General features: G+C 34.3%; 1 protein-coding gene and 1 pseudogene across 1 annotated transcript; both read left to right on the forward strand.

Annotated features, from left to right (window-relative positions):
- Window positions 1-2,261: 2,261 nt before the first annotated feature.
- Window positions 2,262-3,264, forward strand: LOC121173239 (uncharacterized). The gene is made up of 2 exons (XM_041007728.1): window positions 2,262-3,038; window positions 3,145-3,264. The coding sequence occupies exons 1-2, from the start codon at window positions 2,597-2,599 to the stop codon at window positions 3,177-3,179; spliced, it is 477 nt and encodes a 158-aa protein (XP_040863662.1). The 5' UTR covers window positions 2,262-2,596; the 3' UTR covers window positions 3,180-3,264.
- Window positions 3,265-10,491: 7,227 nt separating this feature from the next.
- On the forward strand, window positions 10,492-15,476 carry LOC100787429 (protein Mpv17-like; annotated as a pseudogene).
- The last annotated feature ends 6,234 nt before the right edge of the window (window positions 15,477-21,710 follow it).

Genomic DNA, 21,710 nt, shown 5'->3' on the forward strand with positions numbered 1-21,710 from the left:
ACCTTTAGTAAACTACCAATCTTGTTTAGTAATTCACTATGGTTGTCACCTACTCCTTCAATTAAGGATTTAGATTTTCTAAGTTCCCTAATTTTCCGTTTAGCTTTATCACTTACTTTGAAAGGTTTGAATAATGGTTTTTCAATGGGAATACTTGGCGAAGCTTCCTCCATTGATTTTTGTTTAGGAACTACCTTAGTTTTAATGGTTTCTCCTAAAGCTTGTAAATATTTATTGGTATAATTTGCCTGTTCCATTAGGCTCTTAATGTCTTTGGAGGTTACTTCCTCGTTGACATCTTTTGTCTTGAATGGAATTGCCATGACAGGTTTATTGTTACTGTCTTTGACATTTGGTAGTTGATATTGTGTTACAGGAGGTAATTCCGATTGGATTAACTCACCATCCTTCATTTGCCAATTTGTTATGACATTTGTTGTTGGATCACCTATGATATCTTGTTTCCAAGGGTAATCTATATCCTTTCTGATGGTATAAGCATGAAACCAATCAAAGAAAAGGACATTAATTTTGACTCTTTCGACAAATTCGTAGAACTTGTCTTGGATTTGTTTTCTGTTTGTACCCTTGTAATGTTGGAAAAACCATCTCCTTTGAGGCTCATTCTCCGGAGAATAAAAATCTTTCCTAAGGGTTTCCTTATCAATGCTAAAGTTGTCAGATAACATCATAAGGTTCCATAGAAGAGTATGTTGGGGATTGGATCGACTTTTGGTTCTAACCGAAAAAGACCTTCTGGCTGACTCATATTCAGACCTAGAGGCTTCTATCCTTGATGAAAAAGAATTTCTCCTATTGAAGGTTATCTCTACCTTTCCGGAGTTATCTTGTTTAATTTTTTCAATAATTGGAGCGGGTCGGGGATCAGACGGCGTGGCCTTCTCCATGACCCATTTTTCGGGGAGAGTTACTTCATCCCATTTTATTATTCTTTTTAAAGAAACGTTGGCTTTTGTCATATCAGTGATAAATAAGGTTGTTTCTCCCTTTTGTGGTTGCAATAGGACTCTAGATGCACAAGTATTCATGACCTTGTACTGCATCCTATAGATCAAAGCTACTGGGATTGATTCTTGTTTCATGTCAAGGCCATGAAAGTGGATGTTTAAGAACAGAGAGTCAAGAATGTTTCTGTCCATCAGACTCAATGTCTTGTTTGGATAACAATTAAAATATACTGGACCTTGTCCTAGACTGGTTTCCACTGTTCCAATTAAGGAGTCTTCAAATTTATTATGCCTAATATCTCTTAGACACATTAAAAATATAAGATGAGGTATAGGCACCACTGAAAGCGTAAAAGAAAAGTTGCGTAAACTTTATATATATAATATAATATAATGCAAGAAGTATACGCTTCAATCCAAACAGTTGATCTTTTATATATTAAAATAATATAATAAAGAGGTTGCAGCGTGCCAATTTTTTTTTTTATAAAAAAAAACGCATCCCCTCATTATTGAAAACTAAGCTTTTGGTATATTATGTCAGTGTGCTTTGAATTATTCATTAAGATTAATCCTTTAGAAAGCGTAAACTTACGTTAGTGTGCTTAAATTATTTATTAAAATTAATTGTATATTTATTTTAGTAGTAAAGCATGAATATTAAGCTAAATAATTTATGCACATTAAATTTAATGGTTAAGAGTTTATATGTTTCAAATATTGGATAATCATATGCATATAATATTTATTTAATTTTGAAGTTTTGTATGTATGATTTATGATTTTATACATGCGAAATTATCTTGAATATTTTATGCAATATTATTTGGTTTATTTACATTATTTAGAATATTATCTAAATATTTAGTTCCTATTAAGATTGAATGTTAAGTGATTAATATAATTTTATTAAATTAGTGAATAGCCACAACATCTTTAATTGGGTAAAATTATATGTTAAATTTATAATTACATTAGAAATATTAATTGCGATTAATCATATGTAATGCGATGAGATCTACCCACAAGAATTTTGTTGTATTTGTATGATTAATTAGGATAAAATATTAGATTATATTTCTTAATTTACCCACAGGAACTAAGGAAAAGAACATGATTTAATAGTTTTTTCGTAAAGTTGCATGATGAATCTAATTGAGTAGGACTTTAACCCACAAGCAAATTTTGTGTCACTAGATTCATATATTGAGACATGATTTGCATTGGCAAAACATGACATTTGTTTAGTCTTAAATTTTCTTAATAAGCATATGTGTTTGTTTGCAGTTTCACAATTTATGAATATTTCTTGTGACCTTCCCATATTGAAAGGTGATAATTATGAGGTTTGGAAGGAAAGAATTCTCCTTCATTTGGGCTGGATGGATATGGACTATGCTATAAGGAAGGATGAGCCACCGACTATTACTGAAACTAGCAAACCTGATGTTGTTGACCTTTATGAAAAGTGGGAGAGATCTAATCATCTCTCCATTATGTTCATAAAAACCAACATATCAGCTAGTATCCAGGGTTCAGTTGACCAGCATGATAAGGTCAGAGATCTATTGAAAGCCATTGATGAATAGTTTACGACCTTTGAGAAGTCGCTTGCTAGCACACTCATTATGCAATTCTCTTCCATTAAGCTTACTAGAATGAGAGGTGTGCATGAACATATCATGCCCTTAAGGGACATAGTGGCTCAGTTGAAAACCCTGGAAGTTACCATGTCTGAATCCTTCCTGGTACATTTCATTTTGTGCACCCTACCTCAACAGTCTACACCCTTTAAAATCTCTTACAACACACATAAGGATAAATGGTCTATTAATGAACTGATGACCATGTGTGTTCAAGAAGAGGAGAGATTGATAATGGAAGAGGGTGAGAAGGTAAATTTGACTACTTCTACTTTTGGAAAGGATAGGAAGAAGTCTGTAGGCACCAATAAAGGAAGGATTCCAACTCAACCAACGATTAAAAAGGAGTCAAAGTGTTTCTTCTGTAAAAGGAAAAGACACATAAAGAAGGACGACCCCAAATTTAAAAATTGGTTTGAGAAGAAAGGTACACCATTTATTTCATTTTTTATGAATCTAATATGATTAATGTGAATCATAATACATGGTGGATTGACTCTGGTTCTACAATCCATGTTTCTAATACCTTGCAGGGTATGGAAAGCCTAAGGAAGCCAGTGGGAAGTGAGAAGTGCATCTACTCAAGGAGTAGGATGAGCTCGCATGTAGAGGCCATTGGAACGTGCGTCTTAGTTTTAAGTAATGGCTTTAAATTACATTTGGAGAAAGTTTTTTATGTTCCTAGTTTTTGTAAAAACTTAATTTCTATTTCTAAACTTACACCTTTGAGATTCTATTTTAATTTTACAAACTTTGGTTTTAATTTACTGAATAAATATGAAATTATTGGTTGTGGTCAATTGGTTGATGGTCTTTATTCGATTGAATTGAAAAGCGACACTACTTATAATTCTATGCACGTTTCTGTTGGGTTAAAACAATGTATTGTGAATGAAGAATCCTCTATGTTGTGGCATCGGAGATTAAGACATATCTCTATTGAGAGAATCAAGCGATTGGTAAATGAAGGAGTACTTAGTACTTTGGATTTCGCTGATTTTGAGACTTGTGTAGATTGCATTAAGGGTAAGCAAACTAACAAGTCTAAAAAGGGTGCAAAGAGGAGTTCTAATTTATTAGAAATCATATATACAGACATATGTTGTCTAGACATGGATGCAAATAGTCCGAAATACTTCATAACCTTTATAGATGATTATTCATGATATATGTATCTCTACTTACTTCATTCTAAGAATGAAGCTTTAGATTCCTTTAAAGTTTTTAAGGTTGAAGTTGAGAAACAATGTGGAAAACAAATTAAGATCGTGAGATCAGATAGAGGTGGGAGTACTATGGTAGATACACAGAAGATGGACAAGCACCAGGTTCATTTGCGAAATTTCTTCAAGAACATGAGATTGTTGCCCAATACACTATGCCTGATTCTCCGGATCAAAATGGTGTGGCAGAACGAAGAAATCGAACCTTATTAGACATGGTGAGAAGCATGAGGAGTAATGTAAAGCTTCCTCAATTTTTGTGGATTGATGCTCTTAAGACGGATGCGTATATATTAAACTGAGTTCCAACCAAGGCTGTCTCAAAGACACCTTTTGAGTTATTCAAGGGTTGTAAACCAAGTTTGCGACATATACGCGTATAGGGATGCCCGTCTGAAGTAAGAATTTATAATCCACAAGAGAAGAAACTAGACCCTAGGACTATTACTGGGTATTTCATTGGATATCCTAAAAGGTTTAAAGGGTATAGGTTTTATTGTCCATCCCACAACACTAGGATTGTGGAATCAAGGAATGCAAAGTTTCATGAAAATGACTTGATCAGTGGGAGTGATCAATTTCAGAACATTTCTTCTGAAAGGGATCACTATGAAGCTGAACCTTCTGGGACAAGTAATAGGTTGGTAGTCATTCTCACCCCTCAAGTTAAAATGGTTGTTAGGCAACCAGTGATTGAAGTTCCACAAGCTGTTGAAAGTGATCATGTAGATCAAGTTGTTTGTGAGGAACAACATGATGATATTGAACAAACTGGTGAAGAACCGGTTGAACAAGTTCCTCAGCAGGATGATCAAGCAGCATTAAGAATATCTACTAGAGTAAAAAGGATAACCATTCCTAGTGATTATGTAGTGTACCTACAAGAATTAGACTATAATATTGGAGTCGAAAATGATCCAGAGACATTTTCACAAGCCATGAGTTCTAAGGAATCAAATTTGTGGTATAATGCTATGAGGGGTGAGATGGATTCTATGGCATCTAACCAAGTTTTGGATCTCGTTGAGTTGCCTATTGGTGTAAAAGCCATCGGATGTAGATGGGACTTCAAAACAAAGAAAGACTCAGAAGGCAACATTGAGAAACATAAGGCAAGACTTGTTGCTAAAGGATTCACTCAAAGAGAAGGAATCGATTACACAGAGACCTTTTCCCCTGTATCTAAGAAAGACTCTCTTCGAGTAATTTTGGCATTAGTAGCTTATTTTGATCTTGAGCTGCATCAAATGGATGTGAAAACGATGTTCCTGAATGGTGATCTAGAAGAAGAGGTTTACATGAAACAACCTGAGGGATTCTTATCTAGTGTTGGTGAGCACTTAGTCTGCAAGCTTAATAAGTCCATCTATGGATTGAAACAAGCCTCCCGCCAGTGGTATTTAAAATTTCATGAGGTCATTTCTTCATTCAGCTTTGAAGAAAATGTCATGGATCACTGTATATACCAGAAGGTCAGTGGGAGTAAGATTTGTTTCCTTGTATTATACGTAGGTGATATTTTGCTTGCGACTAATGATAAGGGTATGCTATATGAGGTGAAACAATTTCTCTCAAAGAACTTTGACATGAAGGATATGGGAGAGGCATCTTATGTTATAGGCATAAAGATCCATAGAGAAAGATCTTGAGGCATTTTAGGCTTGTCTCAAGAAACCTATATCAACAAAGTTTTAGAGAGATTTAACATGAAAGATTGTTCACCAAATGTAGCTCCTATTGTGAAGGGTGACAAACTTGCTTTGAGTCAGTGCCCCAAAAATGGTTTTTGAGCAGGAACACATGAAAAATATTCCATATGCTTTAGCAGTTGGAAGCCTTATGTATGCTTAGGTTTGCACTAGACCTGATATTGGGTTCGCTGTTGGAGTCTTGGGAAGATATCAAAGTAATCTAGGTATTGATCACTAGAAAACTGCTGTTGCAACCTACCCTTCGGCGGGAGGGTGGCGTGGGGCTCACAGGTGCGTCTTCCAAGAAAGGAAAATGCACGGAGTCGCCACCAATGTTTATTTGAGGAAAACATCGAAAAAATCGGAATAGGTGTGGTCTACGAACTTTAAGTATGAAAGGTTCGGGACTTGTTTTTACGCATAGGGAAGGTATTAGCACCCCACACGTCTGTCACAAGGGATGATAGCCTTTAATCAAGTGTCAAATATGACTTCAATTTGTTTTATTTTCCCTTTTTTTACGTTTTTATGTTTTTTTATGCCTTTTATATTTTTTATCTTTTTGTGGTCGACAAGGGTGTTTCCCTCGCTCCTACGTATCCTCAATTGCGATGAGGAAATCAGACCTATGTAGTTCTTTTAAAACAAAACGTTGGTTAAGTTGTTTTTATCTTTTTTTCGCAAGATATATTTTAACCGAACAAAAGTCGTTTAAGGCGTTGGACCATTAAACGATCTTTTGATTTTTGGAAAGGAGAGAAACGTTAAGACGTTGGACCATTAACGATCTCTTGGTTTTGAAATGAGAGAAACGTTTAAGGCGTTGGACCTTAAAAACGGTTTCAAGTGATTTTTGCGGACAAAGCTTGATTTGTGAGTTGATTTTAGCCTTGGTTTCACTTGGGTTATTAGTCAATTAATTCAAGAAAACTTTCAAAAAAAAAAAACGTTCGATTGATTTTTCTTGATTATTTTATTTTTTTTTCCAAGATATTTTGATTATTTTATTATTATTTTGCTTTTTTGGTTTAACCGAGGTTACAACGTGAACAATCGGTTAGATTTTGTTTTAACAGTGATTAAATGTGATTACAACACAAATGATCGGTTGAAATTCATTTTATCAATTATTAGGTGAGAAAACGGCTTAAATAAACAGTAAAAAACTCGTTAAAGCGGAAGAAAAGAAAACTGAAAGTAAGTGAAATGAAGATGAAAGCAAACAAAACAAGAAATGAATTGAAAGTCTCGGATTTGAACACTTACCGGTTGAAGAACGAAGAATGAACGAAGAACGGACGAAGAACAGTGAAGAACGGAGAAAAATCTTCACAAATTTGCTCACGGAAACGTCTTGGAAGCATTACGGAAGCACTTTGATTCGATTTTTCTGCACGGAAACGTGTTTTTTTACCCAAAATAGCCGAAATGCAAAGTCTAGGGGTCATGAATATTTTTGAAACAGCCCCCCTCCCCTATTTATAGGGAAAAAGGGAGGTGTTTGCCGCCCAAAGGCTTCTTGAGGGAGATTTCTGAGCGCACCCCAATTACTAAGTTCACCCATCCTTTTCATACTTTACCGAAAGGTTATGGAAGCCTTACGGTTTTGGATTTGATTTTCATCTTTTTTTCTCTTCCCTTTCACCAATGTTAAGTGAAATATGCTTACCCAAGGTTTTCGGAAATTTTACGGAAGCCCCAAAAACCATTTTTCAACAATGTGGAGGAGCTTGCTGCCCAGTTGTTTCCTCCTTAAGCAACCCAACTTTCAAAATGTTCTTAGGGCCTAGATTAGAATTTCTATTTACACCCCTATCTTGATAAGTTCACCCCCAATTTTTGTGTTTTTGGCTATTTTCTTTCCGAAATCTAATGAAACTTTACAAATTCCACCACGATGTGTGTTAAGCCTTCCAAAGTGATCAACAATGGTCCTCGGATGAAATTAGAGTGTAACAGTTTATTTACGCACACCCAACTTTGCTAAATACACTCCCATTTTCGTGTTTTTAACCGGTTTCTTCCTGAAACATCTCGAAACTTTACGGATTCCACAACGATGGGTGTTAAACATTTTGAGGTGGTCAAACGAAGGTCGCATGCCGACAAACAATGGTCCCCGGACGAAATTAGGGTATGACAGCTGCAAAGAAAGTGATGAGATATCTTCAAGGAACAAAGGATTACATGCTCATGTACAAACAAACTGATTGTCTATAAGTGATTGGCTACTCCGACTCAGACTTTGCTGGTTGTGTTGATTCGCGAAGATCAACATCTGGTTATATTTTTATGTTAGCCGGTGGAGCTGTATCTTGGAGAAGTGCCAAGTAAACCTTAACTGCTACTTCCACTAGGGAGGCTGAGTTCGTTTCCTGTTTTGATGCAATCCTACCCCGCAAGGGCATTGGATAGAAAACTCCAAGTAGATTGGGCCAAAGATGCAAGAGAAGGCCCTAGGGTTCTTATGAGCCTTAGGGTAGATTTCGGGCCCATGGGCTAAGTAGGAGCTCACTTATCTTTGTAAATATTAGATTAAGGTTTCATTATTTTTGGGCCTTGTATTTAGGGCTCCATAATGTAGGTAGGGTACCCTAGAAATATAGGATTTTTCAGCCCTTGTATTTTAGGGCACCTAGACTAGTTTTTGTATTAGGGGTAGTTTTGTAATTTCACATGCACTAAGTGGATATTTGATGTGTGTGGTTGGAAATAAATTTAATTGAATTGGTAGAAGCCCAATCCAATTAAATTTTAGAGGGGGAGGTGAGCATTTGCTTACTACACCCCATTGCCACATCATATAGTCACACTTTGTGCATGTCCTTCATGTTTTTCATGCCTCATGACACCTAAGCACACTTAGTGGAGAATCTTGGAATTGATCTTGGATTAGTGGGCTGAACCATAACTAAAATTCACTAATCATAATTAGTGAAATTTTGGCTCCACAAATTCAATTTCAAATTCAAGTGAAATTTGAATTTCCCTCCAATTTTGTGTGACACTTAGGCTATGAATAGAGGTCATGTGTGTGCATTTTTTTCAACTTTGATGATTTGAATATTAAACTTCAGATTTCAAAGCTCATTTAGAGCACAAAATTCCGTGCTCTTCTCTCCCTCTCCCTTCATTCATCTCCTTCTTCCTCCAAGCTCTTATCCATGGCCTCCTATGGTGGTGAGCTTCTTCTAGACTCACTTCTCCTTGAAGTAGCGTCTCCTTTCTCTCTCCCTTTCTCCATTCCGCTGCCATTCATCCTCCAAGAAGCAAAGGAATCCATTGATGAAGAAGATCCTAGGCCTACAAGCTCCAATGAAGCTTGCATCACTTATCATTGCCACATTCAGTAACAAACTCACATACCTATCCTCAAGCCCACGTTCTGATAACAAGTTGGTTGAACTCTGTGATTGACAGATTCTATAAATAGGATATGATGTTCTCAGTTTTGTATCACCAAACCCACTTTTCTACTCACAAAAATACACCATCTATTCAAAGCGAGTAAGGGTCTGGAAGAACAAAACTGCCTTCAGGTTCGTGTATGCGCTGCTTTGTGTTCGATTTGCAATGACTGGAGGTACGCTCGTAATATTTAATTTCCGCTGTTTGATTTGAATATGACATTTAAATTGATTTGCATGTTTAGATCAATATCTGTATATTTTTTTATCAGTTTTACCATCTAAATTGGCACAAGAAGAGAGCACACCAGAACAAGTAACCTCATTAGGCTTCACCAAACCGTCCACCACATCCTTATGAATCATCATCTTCCTGAAAAACCGAATTGAGGCATCGAAATTCCCATTCAAAGCAAAACTATCCACAATTGTCCATGAGAAGACATCCCTTTGCGACATGCGTTCAAAGAGTGCCACAACAGCCTCCATGTCCCCATTCATGGAGAAAGCATTGAGCGTTAGTGTACCCAACAATGCAAAATAGTCACTTTGACCTTAAAGGTTTATGCAAACCTCTTAGATATGATATAACAACAATGTCCTAATGGATATTATTAGTTAAACAAATATACCATAACATAACATCACATTTGAAATATATTATTAATTAATTATATCTCTCAAATATAACAGCAATGTCACAGATATTATTAGTTAAACAAATATCACGATTGAAATATACTATTAATTAATTATTTTGAAAACAAAATTATGTTAGTTATTAAAATTGCACCTGACCATTGTTCTAACTTAAATCATTAACCAAGAATTTGTGAATGAAGGACAGACAAAAAGGCCATCCTTGAGGGTTTGTGAATGAAGGACAATGCTCAAAGGGAGAGGGGAAAATTTGAGAAGAGGAGGGAACGTGTGACTATTGAGTTTGACTTGGTTTGCTAGCATGTGAGTGAAAATGAGAAGAGCCTTGTTGTGGTTGTGAATGTGATATGCACAGATGAGGGCATTGTAGAGAAGAGTAGGTATCCATGGAAGGGATACTGATGATGGAACATTTTGGATGGAGGTGACCATTGGAGATTATAAGGGAATGGATTTGCTTTATTTGTTTTGGAAGCTTCTTGTACTTTTGTGTAAGTTGTAAGAAAAACTCTCCTAAGTAACTCATAAGACTAACAACATCAGAAAGTTGGAGACCCAATTGGGGGATTGGACAAAGATTGTGGCTTTTGGTCTTCAATTGCGTTCAAAAACTACAAAAAATTGAGAATCTTCACTTTCGAAAGGTCACAACGTGAAATTAAGAGAACCAAAAAAAATAAAAAATTGTCAATCATGCTAAATACCCAATTGAGCAATTGGATAAAAGCTTGTTGCTTTTGGCCTTAAATTGTGTTTGGGAACAAGAAAAAATGATTTTTTTATTTAATTGAAACCAAAAAATTGGAACATGAAACGGTGCGTTTTGGTGTGTTTGTTTGGTTCCATGTTGGTGTTTTGCTATATAAAAAAAAACATGTGCTTTAGTGTAGTATAGGGGAATGGACGCTATTGGGAGTGGTAATTGGGGGTTCTGGCAGTGGAATCCGTTACCGCAGTCTCGACGAAGTCGTATTCGCTCCAAGTCGGGTTCGGCGGATGCGACCGGTGGAGGCGGTTACCGATTTTTGGCGAAGCAGGCAGTGACCGCCGCGTCCCTAACCCTCACCGGCGACACAATCCCTCAACTCAGCAACCATTGGAGGAAAGCAAAGGAAGGTGGTGGCAGTTAGGGGTGGGAATAGGCCAGGCCGGCCTATAGGGGCCTACGACCTGGCCTACATAAAATTTGGCCTGAACTGGCCTATTTAATTAAAAGGTTAGACTCAGGCTTTTTTAAAAGCTTATTAAATTAAATAGACCAGGCTTAGGCTTATTAAAAAGCTTTATAAACCTGATATATATATATATATATATATATATATATATATATATATATATATATATATATATATATTATTTTTTGGATACAATTAATTTTTTTTTGAAACTACTAGACTTTGATTACACATTAGTGCTCCATAACTTCTATTCCTATAATCAAGGACTTTAATTACAGTATGAGTCATGTGCCTTTTTATATTCCTCATTATTTTGATTGACTTTCCTTTTTCTTTAACTTTCCTATTATGTTCATACTCCATAAAATATTAAAATTTATTGTGAAGAAGACTTTTAAAAAGGCTATCAGACTAGGCCAGTCTTTTAAAAAGGTCAGGCCGAACCAAAATAAAAGTCTTTGAAAGACTATAGGTCAGGCTCAGGCCTCAAAGATTCATCGTAGGCTAGACTTAGGCCTTTCAAAGCCTGGCCTGGCCTGACCTATTCCCACCCCCAGTGGCTGTGTCTCTCAAGTTAGTACAAAAGATTGTATCTTAGTGATTGTTAATTATATGAAGGGAAGAGAGAGAGAAAAAAAATGGGTGTGTGAAAATTAGAGCTGATTTTTTTTTTTTGGGTTAGATTGTTAGTTTTGTTAACAAGAGGAATCGAATCCACGACCTCTCTTTTTTCCTTCTCTGTTAACCATCTAACCCACCTTATATCTCCGGACTGAAAATTTATCATGCTACTACTTTCTTGTAAAGGGTGGTTAGTTACTTAATTTTACATGAAACTAGTATAGTCTGTTAGTACTACTTTGAATTTGAAAAGAAATCTTGCATTTTCACAGCTTTTCTGATGGAAAATTAGTACAATGCATGAAGGTTCCCGACTGAAATTTGTTCTATTTTTGGTGTTTCAGTGATCTACTACCATTCTTTGTAGTGTTACTGTTTATATATTTGGTTTCACCTACAAACGTAAGAAAGATAAATTTATTTATAAGTTGAGAACTGTATCTATGTTTTTCTGGTCACAATTTGATACTTTTTTAGTTTTTTTATCTGGTCTGAAACTATGATCCGCATATCCAATTCAACCATGGGATTATTTTAATAATATATACAACATGTGTAATACACATATCTAGATATGTATAAAAAATTATAAACATAATAAATCAATATATAGTTTACAATTATGCAAATCCAAATTAAGAACATGCTTCTTGAACATTACTATAAACAAAATCAAATTTATAAATCATTGGCATCATAAATCCTTCATATTATTGCCTACAAATAGGAATAGTATCAATTTCGTTCCTTTCTTGAGATCATCCATAAAGAGGAGAATTTCCATTTTTTGATTCATTAAGGGACAATGCTCTTTTGTTTTTATATTATAGATTATACATCCTTCTATGTCTCATATATAGCTATATTAGATTTTCGTAACTTTTTTCAAAGGGTCGGATAATTTATAGATACATATTGATGAAGTATCCAAGAGCATTGGTATCAAATAATTTTTAGATATGGATACATGAAGTAAATATAAGAACCAGAGTTTCATATGTCAGAAACCTAGCGCAATGTGGTTTGATAACATTGAGATGGTGGATGAGAGCTGATATGTTTTTTCTATGCAGTAATATTGCATATTAAAGATACTTTGGGGGGTTTGTTGTTAACCAAAAAGGGCTGTTATAGGATGACTTGTGGAGACACCTTTCAGAACTTGATTGGCTGCATGCTCTGCGAATGACTTCATATGGATTCCTTTTATATGGTCCTGGTTCTTATGCCTGGTACCAGTGCCTTGACCACTTTCTCCCCAAACCAACAGTCCAGAATCTAATGTTAAAGGTACTATGCTTTATAGTTATATTTAATTTAATCTATAGGAGCTAGCAGGAGTTAAGGATAGTGGTGATACTTTCTATGTTATCTTTGTTTCTTCTTCGTCTTCTTCCCTTATGGCAGGTTTTACTAAACCAGATTGTGTTAGGTCCATGTGTCATTGCTGTTGTTTTTGCATGGAATAATTTATGGCTAAGGAAGCTCTCTCAGCTTCCAGAAAAATACAGAAGAGATGCTTTTCCAACGTTACTTTATGGTACAAACCTTGTTGCCTAATTGATATTTATCATAACTTATTGATGCATATTTCATACGGGTTGATGCTAGCCTTTCTCTCTAATTTGTCTCTGCAGGATTTAGATTCTGGATCCCAGTCACTGTATTAAATTTCTGGTGTGCATCTTTATATCCTTTAATTAATCTTCTACTTATGTTTACAATTTTCCTTTTTCTATTGAGTAAGTGTGCCTTTTGAAAATCCCAATAACAATGCAAAAACAAAAAAAATCCCCTTTCCAAGTTGCCATAGAAAATGCTCTTTTATAAATGAGAGAGGCATTTTCATTCTGTTAGAACCATAAAATCTTAAACCTGTGCAATTTGAACCTCTTCAATCTTAGGCACCTTTGTAGAACAAGTTATTTTTACCTATCAAATATTCCTATCTGTGCCAGGACAGGAGAAGATGGAAGATTGATACATACTTCCTTTACACCATCATATTGCTACTTAATCCCAACTAATACGTATATGTCCTGCCATTCCAAATGCCTTACTTGGTAGAAATAGAAACTGCTATTAAGGGTACTTGCAAGTTCTAACAATTAAATTAATTCATGCCAAATTTATGTAACATTTTGAATAGTGGTATCAAATAGGTAGTACCATATTCAGATTTGCAAAATGCTTTTATATCATACATGTGAAGTCCCTTCTCTTGCTTTAGTGAAATACCAGGATACCAATGTTATAAAAACCAGACCAGACAGCCAGTTTGAATAGTGAACTAGTGAATTTGAATAGTAAACTAGTGAATCATGTGCCAAGCCATTCGGCCAAAATAATTTGGATGATCACAGAACCAGTGAACTGAAAACCAGTGGTGAACTAGTTTGAATTTTGAATCAGTTGTTTTTCTTTTTCTTAATTCTATCCAAAACATCTTTCTTTACAAAAATAAAAGCTCAATGCCAAGTTACATTTTTTCTAACAGAAAGTTACTGTTTTCAGAAATATATATGTAATTCTAACTAATACAACCATGGTGCAACCATAGTCAGATTATGAAACATGAACTAGTACCTTCAGCAGTTCATTGACAGCTTAGATTTTTAAAACCTTGTTGAACACTGATAATCTACCCTCCATCTGCAACCGATTTTTATTATTAAGGTTGCTTTTTCTTTTTCAACTGAATTCAAGATCAATGACATGATATAAGTGAGTTATATTATATAAATGAGTTTAATACTATGAAGCATGGACATTCTTCTTGTTTGAAGTGTTGGAGTTTTGGTCGCATCTTTGACATTGACATTTCCCCAACATCCATATGACACATGTTGGATATTCCTCACTAGTTGTTTAATTAAAAAAAATATATATATTTTGTCACCTTTGACACTTACTCTGACACTTATATACAGCTCATACACTTGAACCCACTTCCATATACGGAGATAAAATATTAAAAAACAATGTCTCTCTTGGTATTGTTTTTTGTGAGGTTCATTATCATAGAAAAGAAAATAAAACTTAGCAAGTTATTTTGAAAAGATGATATATTCATCTTATTTTTGAATTTTTGATGAAGAGATAAAGCAATTATATTGTAAAATAATGGCTCTTTATAAACTTTTTTTGTAAGGCTTATTTTATATCTATTTGATGTCCTAATGACCTCTATTTTGGACATTAGTCGTGTGAGAGAGTGTCCGTGTTGTGTTTGGTGTCCTGGTTTGGTTAGAATCTGTGCTTCACAGGTTGGCTATGCTATTTTGTCCCTTTATTAAAAGTGGTAGGAAATTGTTAAAGTGCTTCACACTTGCAGTTCATAGACCCTGATGTTGTGGTCTTTCAGTTTTTTAATCAACAGTTTTAACAGAAAACCTCTGTAAGTATACCTGTAGTCTTGGTTGCATGTAGAAATGCTCCAATCCATAGTGCAAAATTCTTGATTTATAGAATATAAGTAACAGATTATACTCCACATTTAAATCCCTAGATTGGGATGTTATTCTTCAAGGAGACCTGTGATCATGTAGGTATAACTGCGATGAACCTTACTAATTTTGATCGTACTTGCTCTAGCTTTCAAATATCTTTATAATAATCTAGTTATTTATGGTTTGAATTGTTTAGATTGTAAGTCTTACATTCATTGGCTGTTTTTATGCTGTATGTATAGGGTGGTTCCTCTTCAAGCCCGAGTGGCTTTCATGTCAATGGGCTCAGTATTTTGGAATTTCTACTTGTCATCAACAATAACCAAGTAAAATGCATTGTGTACAATTTTTACATTGAGGTATGTTACGAATTCATGATTATTTTCACCTTTTTGAGTGGTTACAACTTATAACATCAAGCCTTGTCTTTGTAGATTAATCAAAAGTCTAATAGCTTTTGGTGAGGAAAGTTGTGGAGGATATGACTTGGATGTTACCATTTGTGTGCCGTGCAGGGGATTTTGCTTGCTGAATAGCTTTTGATATCATAGGCTATGATACATTTTTCCTTCATTGCTGACAATTGTAATATTTATCATTCATATGAAAAGTTATAATGTAGTTGTTAGCTTTCAAGAATGTATTGTTTTTTATGGATAATTGTTGAATACTTGAATCTGAATATCGGAAGACCAAAATAATGTGCACTGTGCCAGTTTTTCAAGTGTCACCCTTGGAGTGGCATTACAACACTTGTATGTTACCAAAATATTTTTTTTCTTTGTTTAACTTTTGCACAAAAGAAATAGAAGACAATGTGTAAATCTTAGATTGACATTGTAAAAATCATATACATGTGGGTAAGGAAAAAAAAATCGGATTGAAAAGAAAAAGGTTAAAAGCGGATAGAATGCTGAATTTTAGTAAGATCAAATTAAATTGAAACTTATTTACTTCAACATTAAAACTTTTAGTAAATTATTCTTTTAAATGCCAATTTTTAGAATTTAACTGTTTGGATTCTATACATTAGTTTTCACAATATTTCATTAAATAATGTTTACATTATTTATTCCAAACCCATTATTTTAAAAAAAAGATTCTAAGTAAATCTTCCTAGATTGAGCTTCAGTTTTTAAATATAAACCAATAAAACTCATAACAACTTAACCATTGTGACTATATCCGTAATCAAGATAAAAATACACACGGTTTATCTTAAAAAAAAGGGGATAAAAATACGTATGGTTAATAATCTTCTCATCAGACTATGATCTCACTTCTTCGACGCTTCCCCAAACGAATGTAGGAACAAAATCCAAGGGCTAAGATAACTGAGTTGATTTTGGAAGAAAAGACCCACAAAAGACAAACTAGTTATGTTTGGATTTCAATTCAAAATACAGTATACAAATTCCGAAATAAATCTAATGATTCACAAAATCAAATTTGCAAAAAGGAAAAGTTTAGATATTTTTGTAAACTTTATTTTGTCTCAAACGTCCGTTTGTAACTGAAAAGCAAACATGTAAGATAATGACTATTTACCTTAGAATTATTTATTTTCTGAAACTGCGAATTTATTTGCTATTATATTGCTGAGATAACTGCAAGATCTGATGACTGATACATGTTCTGAAATTATGATGATTCTCTGCTAATAAAATTAATGATATATGTGCCTATATTTTTATTATTATTATTATTATTATTATTATTAATGAATGATAAGATTGGCAAAGTGTGAACCTAAACAATTATATATGTGGCATGCAAATTTATTTTCTATTATATATATGTTTGTTTATTATCATTTTTATCTATATGCACTCTGGTTTGAGTCTGGGGTGTTCGATCCTCGACAAATTGTTTGATATGTTTGTTTAGATGGATATAATTACATTCACTATGATGTATAGTTGTTTTGTGTGACAAGTAGTTTTACTGCTTAAGGGGCCACGACTAATTCCATGAGAGTAGTATGTAGGCTTGAGCCTCTTTTTTTTTTGTATGTGTGCATTCGTTGATGCACATGGCAGGAAGGCTATGCACACGATGTAATGGCAACAATCAAGATGATTGAATAAAGATTAAGGAACCGCTGGTTCTATTTCCTTCTGTGAGAATATGAGGTTATGTTGAGGAAGTGGATGATAGACAAAGATACACTGGGGTACAGTGGATGGAGGTTTGAGGAACCTAGGAGAATTAGCGAGTGGTGACTACCTGACATTTGGTGCACTCATTTGGCATGGGTAACTCATAGGCCTCACTTTGCTACTTCTGAGGGGCTCCAAGACTATGCTTTTTGAGTTGGGAAATAAGGGATCGGTGTACGATGTATCCATATGTAACGATCACTCCTGACTGTCATCCACATGATTTTGTAAGACCACCAAGACTTGGGAAGATTAGTGATAGTGATTGATCCCTATTGTGAATAAGTGTGATGGTAAGTTACTGACAAATAACATCATGCAATGCACCAATAACATCTGAAAATGCATAAAGACTTTGTAATTCATGATATCACTTGTGAGTGACAAATAGGATAAAATAATGACTTAATGAGGAATTTTACCTACTAACATATCAGTACGAAATTTCCCACTTAGTATGTCACCAAAATTTTAAAATTTGTATACATTCATAGGAATGTCAGGAACATTTTGCTCTCTAAGGGTTGTACCACTAGTAAACAATAGTTAGTATTGATGCTCACACACCTTATATTGTCCTTTATTAGGTAGTATCTTAAAATTATGCATAACATAAGTGGTTTGGTCTTTTAACATTGACTCCCATCTCACCAACTCTTCATTTTTTACAATCACTTGTATCTCATCTCCCTACATTTTAAATTAATCATTTATTAGCAGGATCTATAATTGACTCAAAAAAATTAAGATCGTAAGCATTACTTGTGCATCCATTACAGTCATCTCAAGATGCCTTTTCTTATCTACACTTTGTACAAACCAAAGGTTTGTAATCCTAACAACAATCTTTAATATTTCTCTTTTTCCGTCAATATCTTTAATCATATCAAATTTCTTAGTCATTGCCTAAAAGAACACAAATAATTTAATGATTTAGGTTTTAATAACCAAAAGACCATTTTCATTCATAGCTCATCATTTTGCATGCCAAAAATTAAATAACCGAAAGTTTTGGTATTGTTTCAATTGCTTGAATTATGAATATGAAAACCCTTAAACCCCAATAGTTTTTTATTTTCTCCTAACAGAACCTATTCACATTTTCTCCTTATACTAAGGAGAGATTACCAACAAAAAAAAGAAGCTAAAGCCGTAAAAAGAAAATAGAAATTACAGATCATGGACTCCCATAAAAAAAACAAATCATTCACAATAGAGCCTACAATGTAACAAAAATCCTAAAGACCCAAAACCAAAAAAATTATCAAATCATTCGATTGCAGAAGGAGAACGAAATTACCAAGTATCAAACCTGACCTTTATTGACCTCAATTTGAAATTTCTCCACAAATCTCTTTTTTGCTCACTTCGGTCCTTCTTCTGCTCACATTTTTTTTTTTTGTCAATTCCATGAAGAGGAATAAGTGAAATTTGGTATGTGTATCAACCATTATTTCATTCAGGGAGAGAAAGAGAAAGAAAAAACTATTGAGGATTGTGTTGTGTGTCATGATCAAAGGAAAAAAAGAGACGTAATGATAGAGTCTTTCCCACTGCCCTTACTCATAGTTCTTGAGTGACAAATATTTGCTTAATAAAGTAAACTTATTATATTAATAAAGTAAAATGACAAAAAAACCACAAAACACCAATGTGTCAATTTTTTAGATAATCCAATTTTGTAAAATCAACATCCCATTCTTCGCCTATTTTTAGTTTTTGTTCATCTAATTGTTTGTATTTAGTTTTCAAAAAAATTCTATTATTAAAATTAAGTCTATTACCTTACATTTTGTTTGATAATTAATAGAAATATAAAAAATTAAATATATGACATTTTTGTATAGATCGGTAAAGAATAAAATATTTAAATAAAAGGCATAAAATGCAACGCAAGTTATTTTTTGTTTTTTATTTTATTTAAATATTTGGTATACATTTTTCATTATGAATGTTTACAATTCAATAATACTCTTCATGCCCATTATATTTTTGTTAATTTTGCATGAAAATATATTTTAATAATTAAAAATTTGTAAAATAAATATGACTACACTACTAAGAAAAATGTCTTCTATGTCGGTTAAAAACACACTTCTACGTCGACTATGAATCGTCTTCGTAGAGCATTTCGTAGAATGTGAAGCCTCTACGATGACGGTTCCATCAACTGTCCAAGATTGTACCAAATTCTAAGATGAATTTGACAATAAAATCGTCTTAGAATGGGTTACATTTTAAGACGGTTATGTCATAAAAACCGTCTTAGAATATAAACGGTTTTTACGAAATAACCATCGTAGAATGATTTTTTTAAATTTTTTCTTTTTCTTTTTTATGAAATAAACATCATCCAAAACAATTGAATCATGAAAATTGAAATACAATATACACAAACTCTTTTACAATTAGTATATCCATGAAATGTAACATGAAATCTCATGAACATACAAATAGGAGGGAATTCAATAAGACACATATGTGTGTGAATGTATGAATATATGATTTTGATGATGCCAAAGTAGAATCAAACAAGGTTGCTTCAAAGGAGAAACATTGCTTCAAGATTAATACAAGGTTGCTTCAACAAACAAAGTCTTGCTTCAAGATTAACTAAAGATCAAGTTTTGCCTCAAAACAAAGTGCTTCCAAGACATCCAAGGCTCTGGTAATCAATTACCAGGCAGTGTAATCGATTACCATAAGACAATTTTGAAAAACAGCTGTTAAAAATGGTTTTGAATTTGAATTTTGAACCTGTAATCGATTACCAAATATTTGTAATCGATTACCAATAACGAAACTCTTGAAATTCAAATTCAAAAGTCATGACCTTTCAAAATATAGTTGTGTAATCGATTACCAGAAACCTGTAATTGATTACCAGTGAAAAAATTCAGAAAAAACTTTTTGAAAAGACACATCTCTTCAAACCATTTTGAAAAGGCACGAAGGGCCTATATATATATGTGTGTCTGACTTCAAAAAGCAAGAGAGAGATATTCTTAGAGAACTTCATTGTCAAATGTTCTCTCAACAACTCTTGGGCAAACACTTGCAAATCTATTGAGAGTTCATCCAGGGGCATCAAATTGTATTATCCACTCTAAAAGAGGGAAATCTTTTTGTTCATCTCAGAAAGTAAGTTGTAATCAAGAGACTGGTTGTCTCTTGAATTGTGAGTTTCTTGAACACAAGGGAAAGAGATTCCTTGGGTGTTCAGAAGTTGTAAAAAGGTTTTTTTACAAAGTTAGTGAAAATCTCAAGTGGGTTGCTTGAGGACTAGACGTAGGCACGGGAAGTGGCCGAACCAATATAAATCAAGTTTGCATTTCTCTCTTCCCTTATCTCATTTATTTTATTGCAATCAATTTTATCTTACGCATTTAAAAGAACATTGTTAATTTGATTGCTTCTTCTTCTTCTTCTTCTTCTTCTTTTGCATTCTAAGCCTATCATTTCAAAGGGGAGTTAAAGCTTTTTAGTGGGAAAATTGTGAAACTTAATTCATCCCCTCTCTTAAGTTATTGAGGCCACTTGTCCAACAATATGTACAATTTCTTTGGAACGTCTGAGATAATTAATCATGTTTTGAAGACCAACATCACCAAAGGCATCTGCATTCAGATGAAATACCAGCAGTGTTACTCTCCTTCTTGGCCCATTGAATATGAAATACCAACTAAAGGTCTGCCGAAGATTCCCATCATACACATCAACTTCGTGTACAAACAATTTTGTCAAGTCTTCAGTCAAGGGAGCAAGATAGACATCAATATCATTTCTTGGTTGTCTTGGATCGTCTATCATCATACACAACATAATGTATTTTCGCTTGATGCAGAACCAAGGAGGAAGGTTGTAAATCATCAGCAAAACAGGCCATGAACTATGGTTGGTGCTCAAGTTACCAAAAGGATTGATTCTGTCAGAAGCAAGACCAACCTTTAGGTTTCTTGGATCCTGTCCAAAATTCAGATGCAACTGATCAATTGTCTTCTATTGGGGAGAATCTGCGAGATGATGAAGCAATTCATCATGTTTTATGCAATATGCATGCCATGTAAGGTGATACGAGCAAGCTTATAATCCCAGAAACAGAGGAAGCACCAGCAATAAAGGTGCAAAGAGAAGAAGGGACCAAGAGAAGAGTGGTGAAGCCAGTGTACCTTGATGATTACGTCTAAGGGGCAGAATTAGAAGAATGAATTAGTAGAATCAGCACCAAATCCTGCTTGTGGTGTTTGCTTCTTCATAGGCAGACATGCATAACAAAATCTGTTATTAGAATATTCCTTTTGGATAAAATTGACACAAATCTGTTATTTGAATTCCTCTATATATAACCATGTAAATAAACAAGCAAGATATAAGAAATAGAATTTCCTTCTTACCTTGAGTTTATTTTCTTCTTCTTCCTCTTTGGTCTGGAGGTGCTGACCCTCGAAGTCAGTAAACAAACCCAGAGCACCTAACATTTGGTGCTTTCATTGAGAGCCCATGGCTGCCTTCCATGGCTGCCATACCAACCTCCACTACCACAACCCACACCACTCGCTATATGGAGCTTCCATGGTTGCCTTCCATGGCTGCCAGACCACCTTCCACTACCACCTATAACAACTGCCAAACCACCTTGAATTTTCTCCCGCTATCGAGGACCGCCTTGAGGCCGCCTTGACCAAACTTGATGCGGCTCAATGCCGCCTCG

This window comes from Glycine max, chromosome 12 (assembly GCF_000004515.6).
Source record: "Glycine max cultivar Williams 82 chromosome 12, Glycine_max_v4.0, whole genome shotgun sequence".
In the NCBI taxonomy this organism is placed as follows: domain Eukaryota; kingdom Viridiplantae; phylum Streptophyta; class Magnoliopsida; order Fabales; family Fabaceae; genus Glycine; species Glycine max.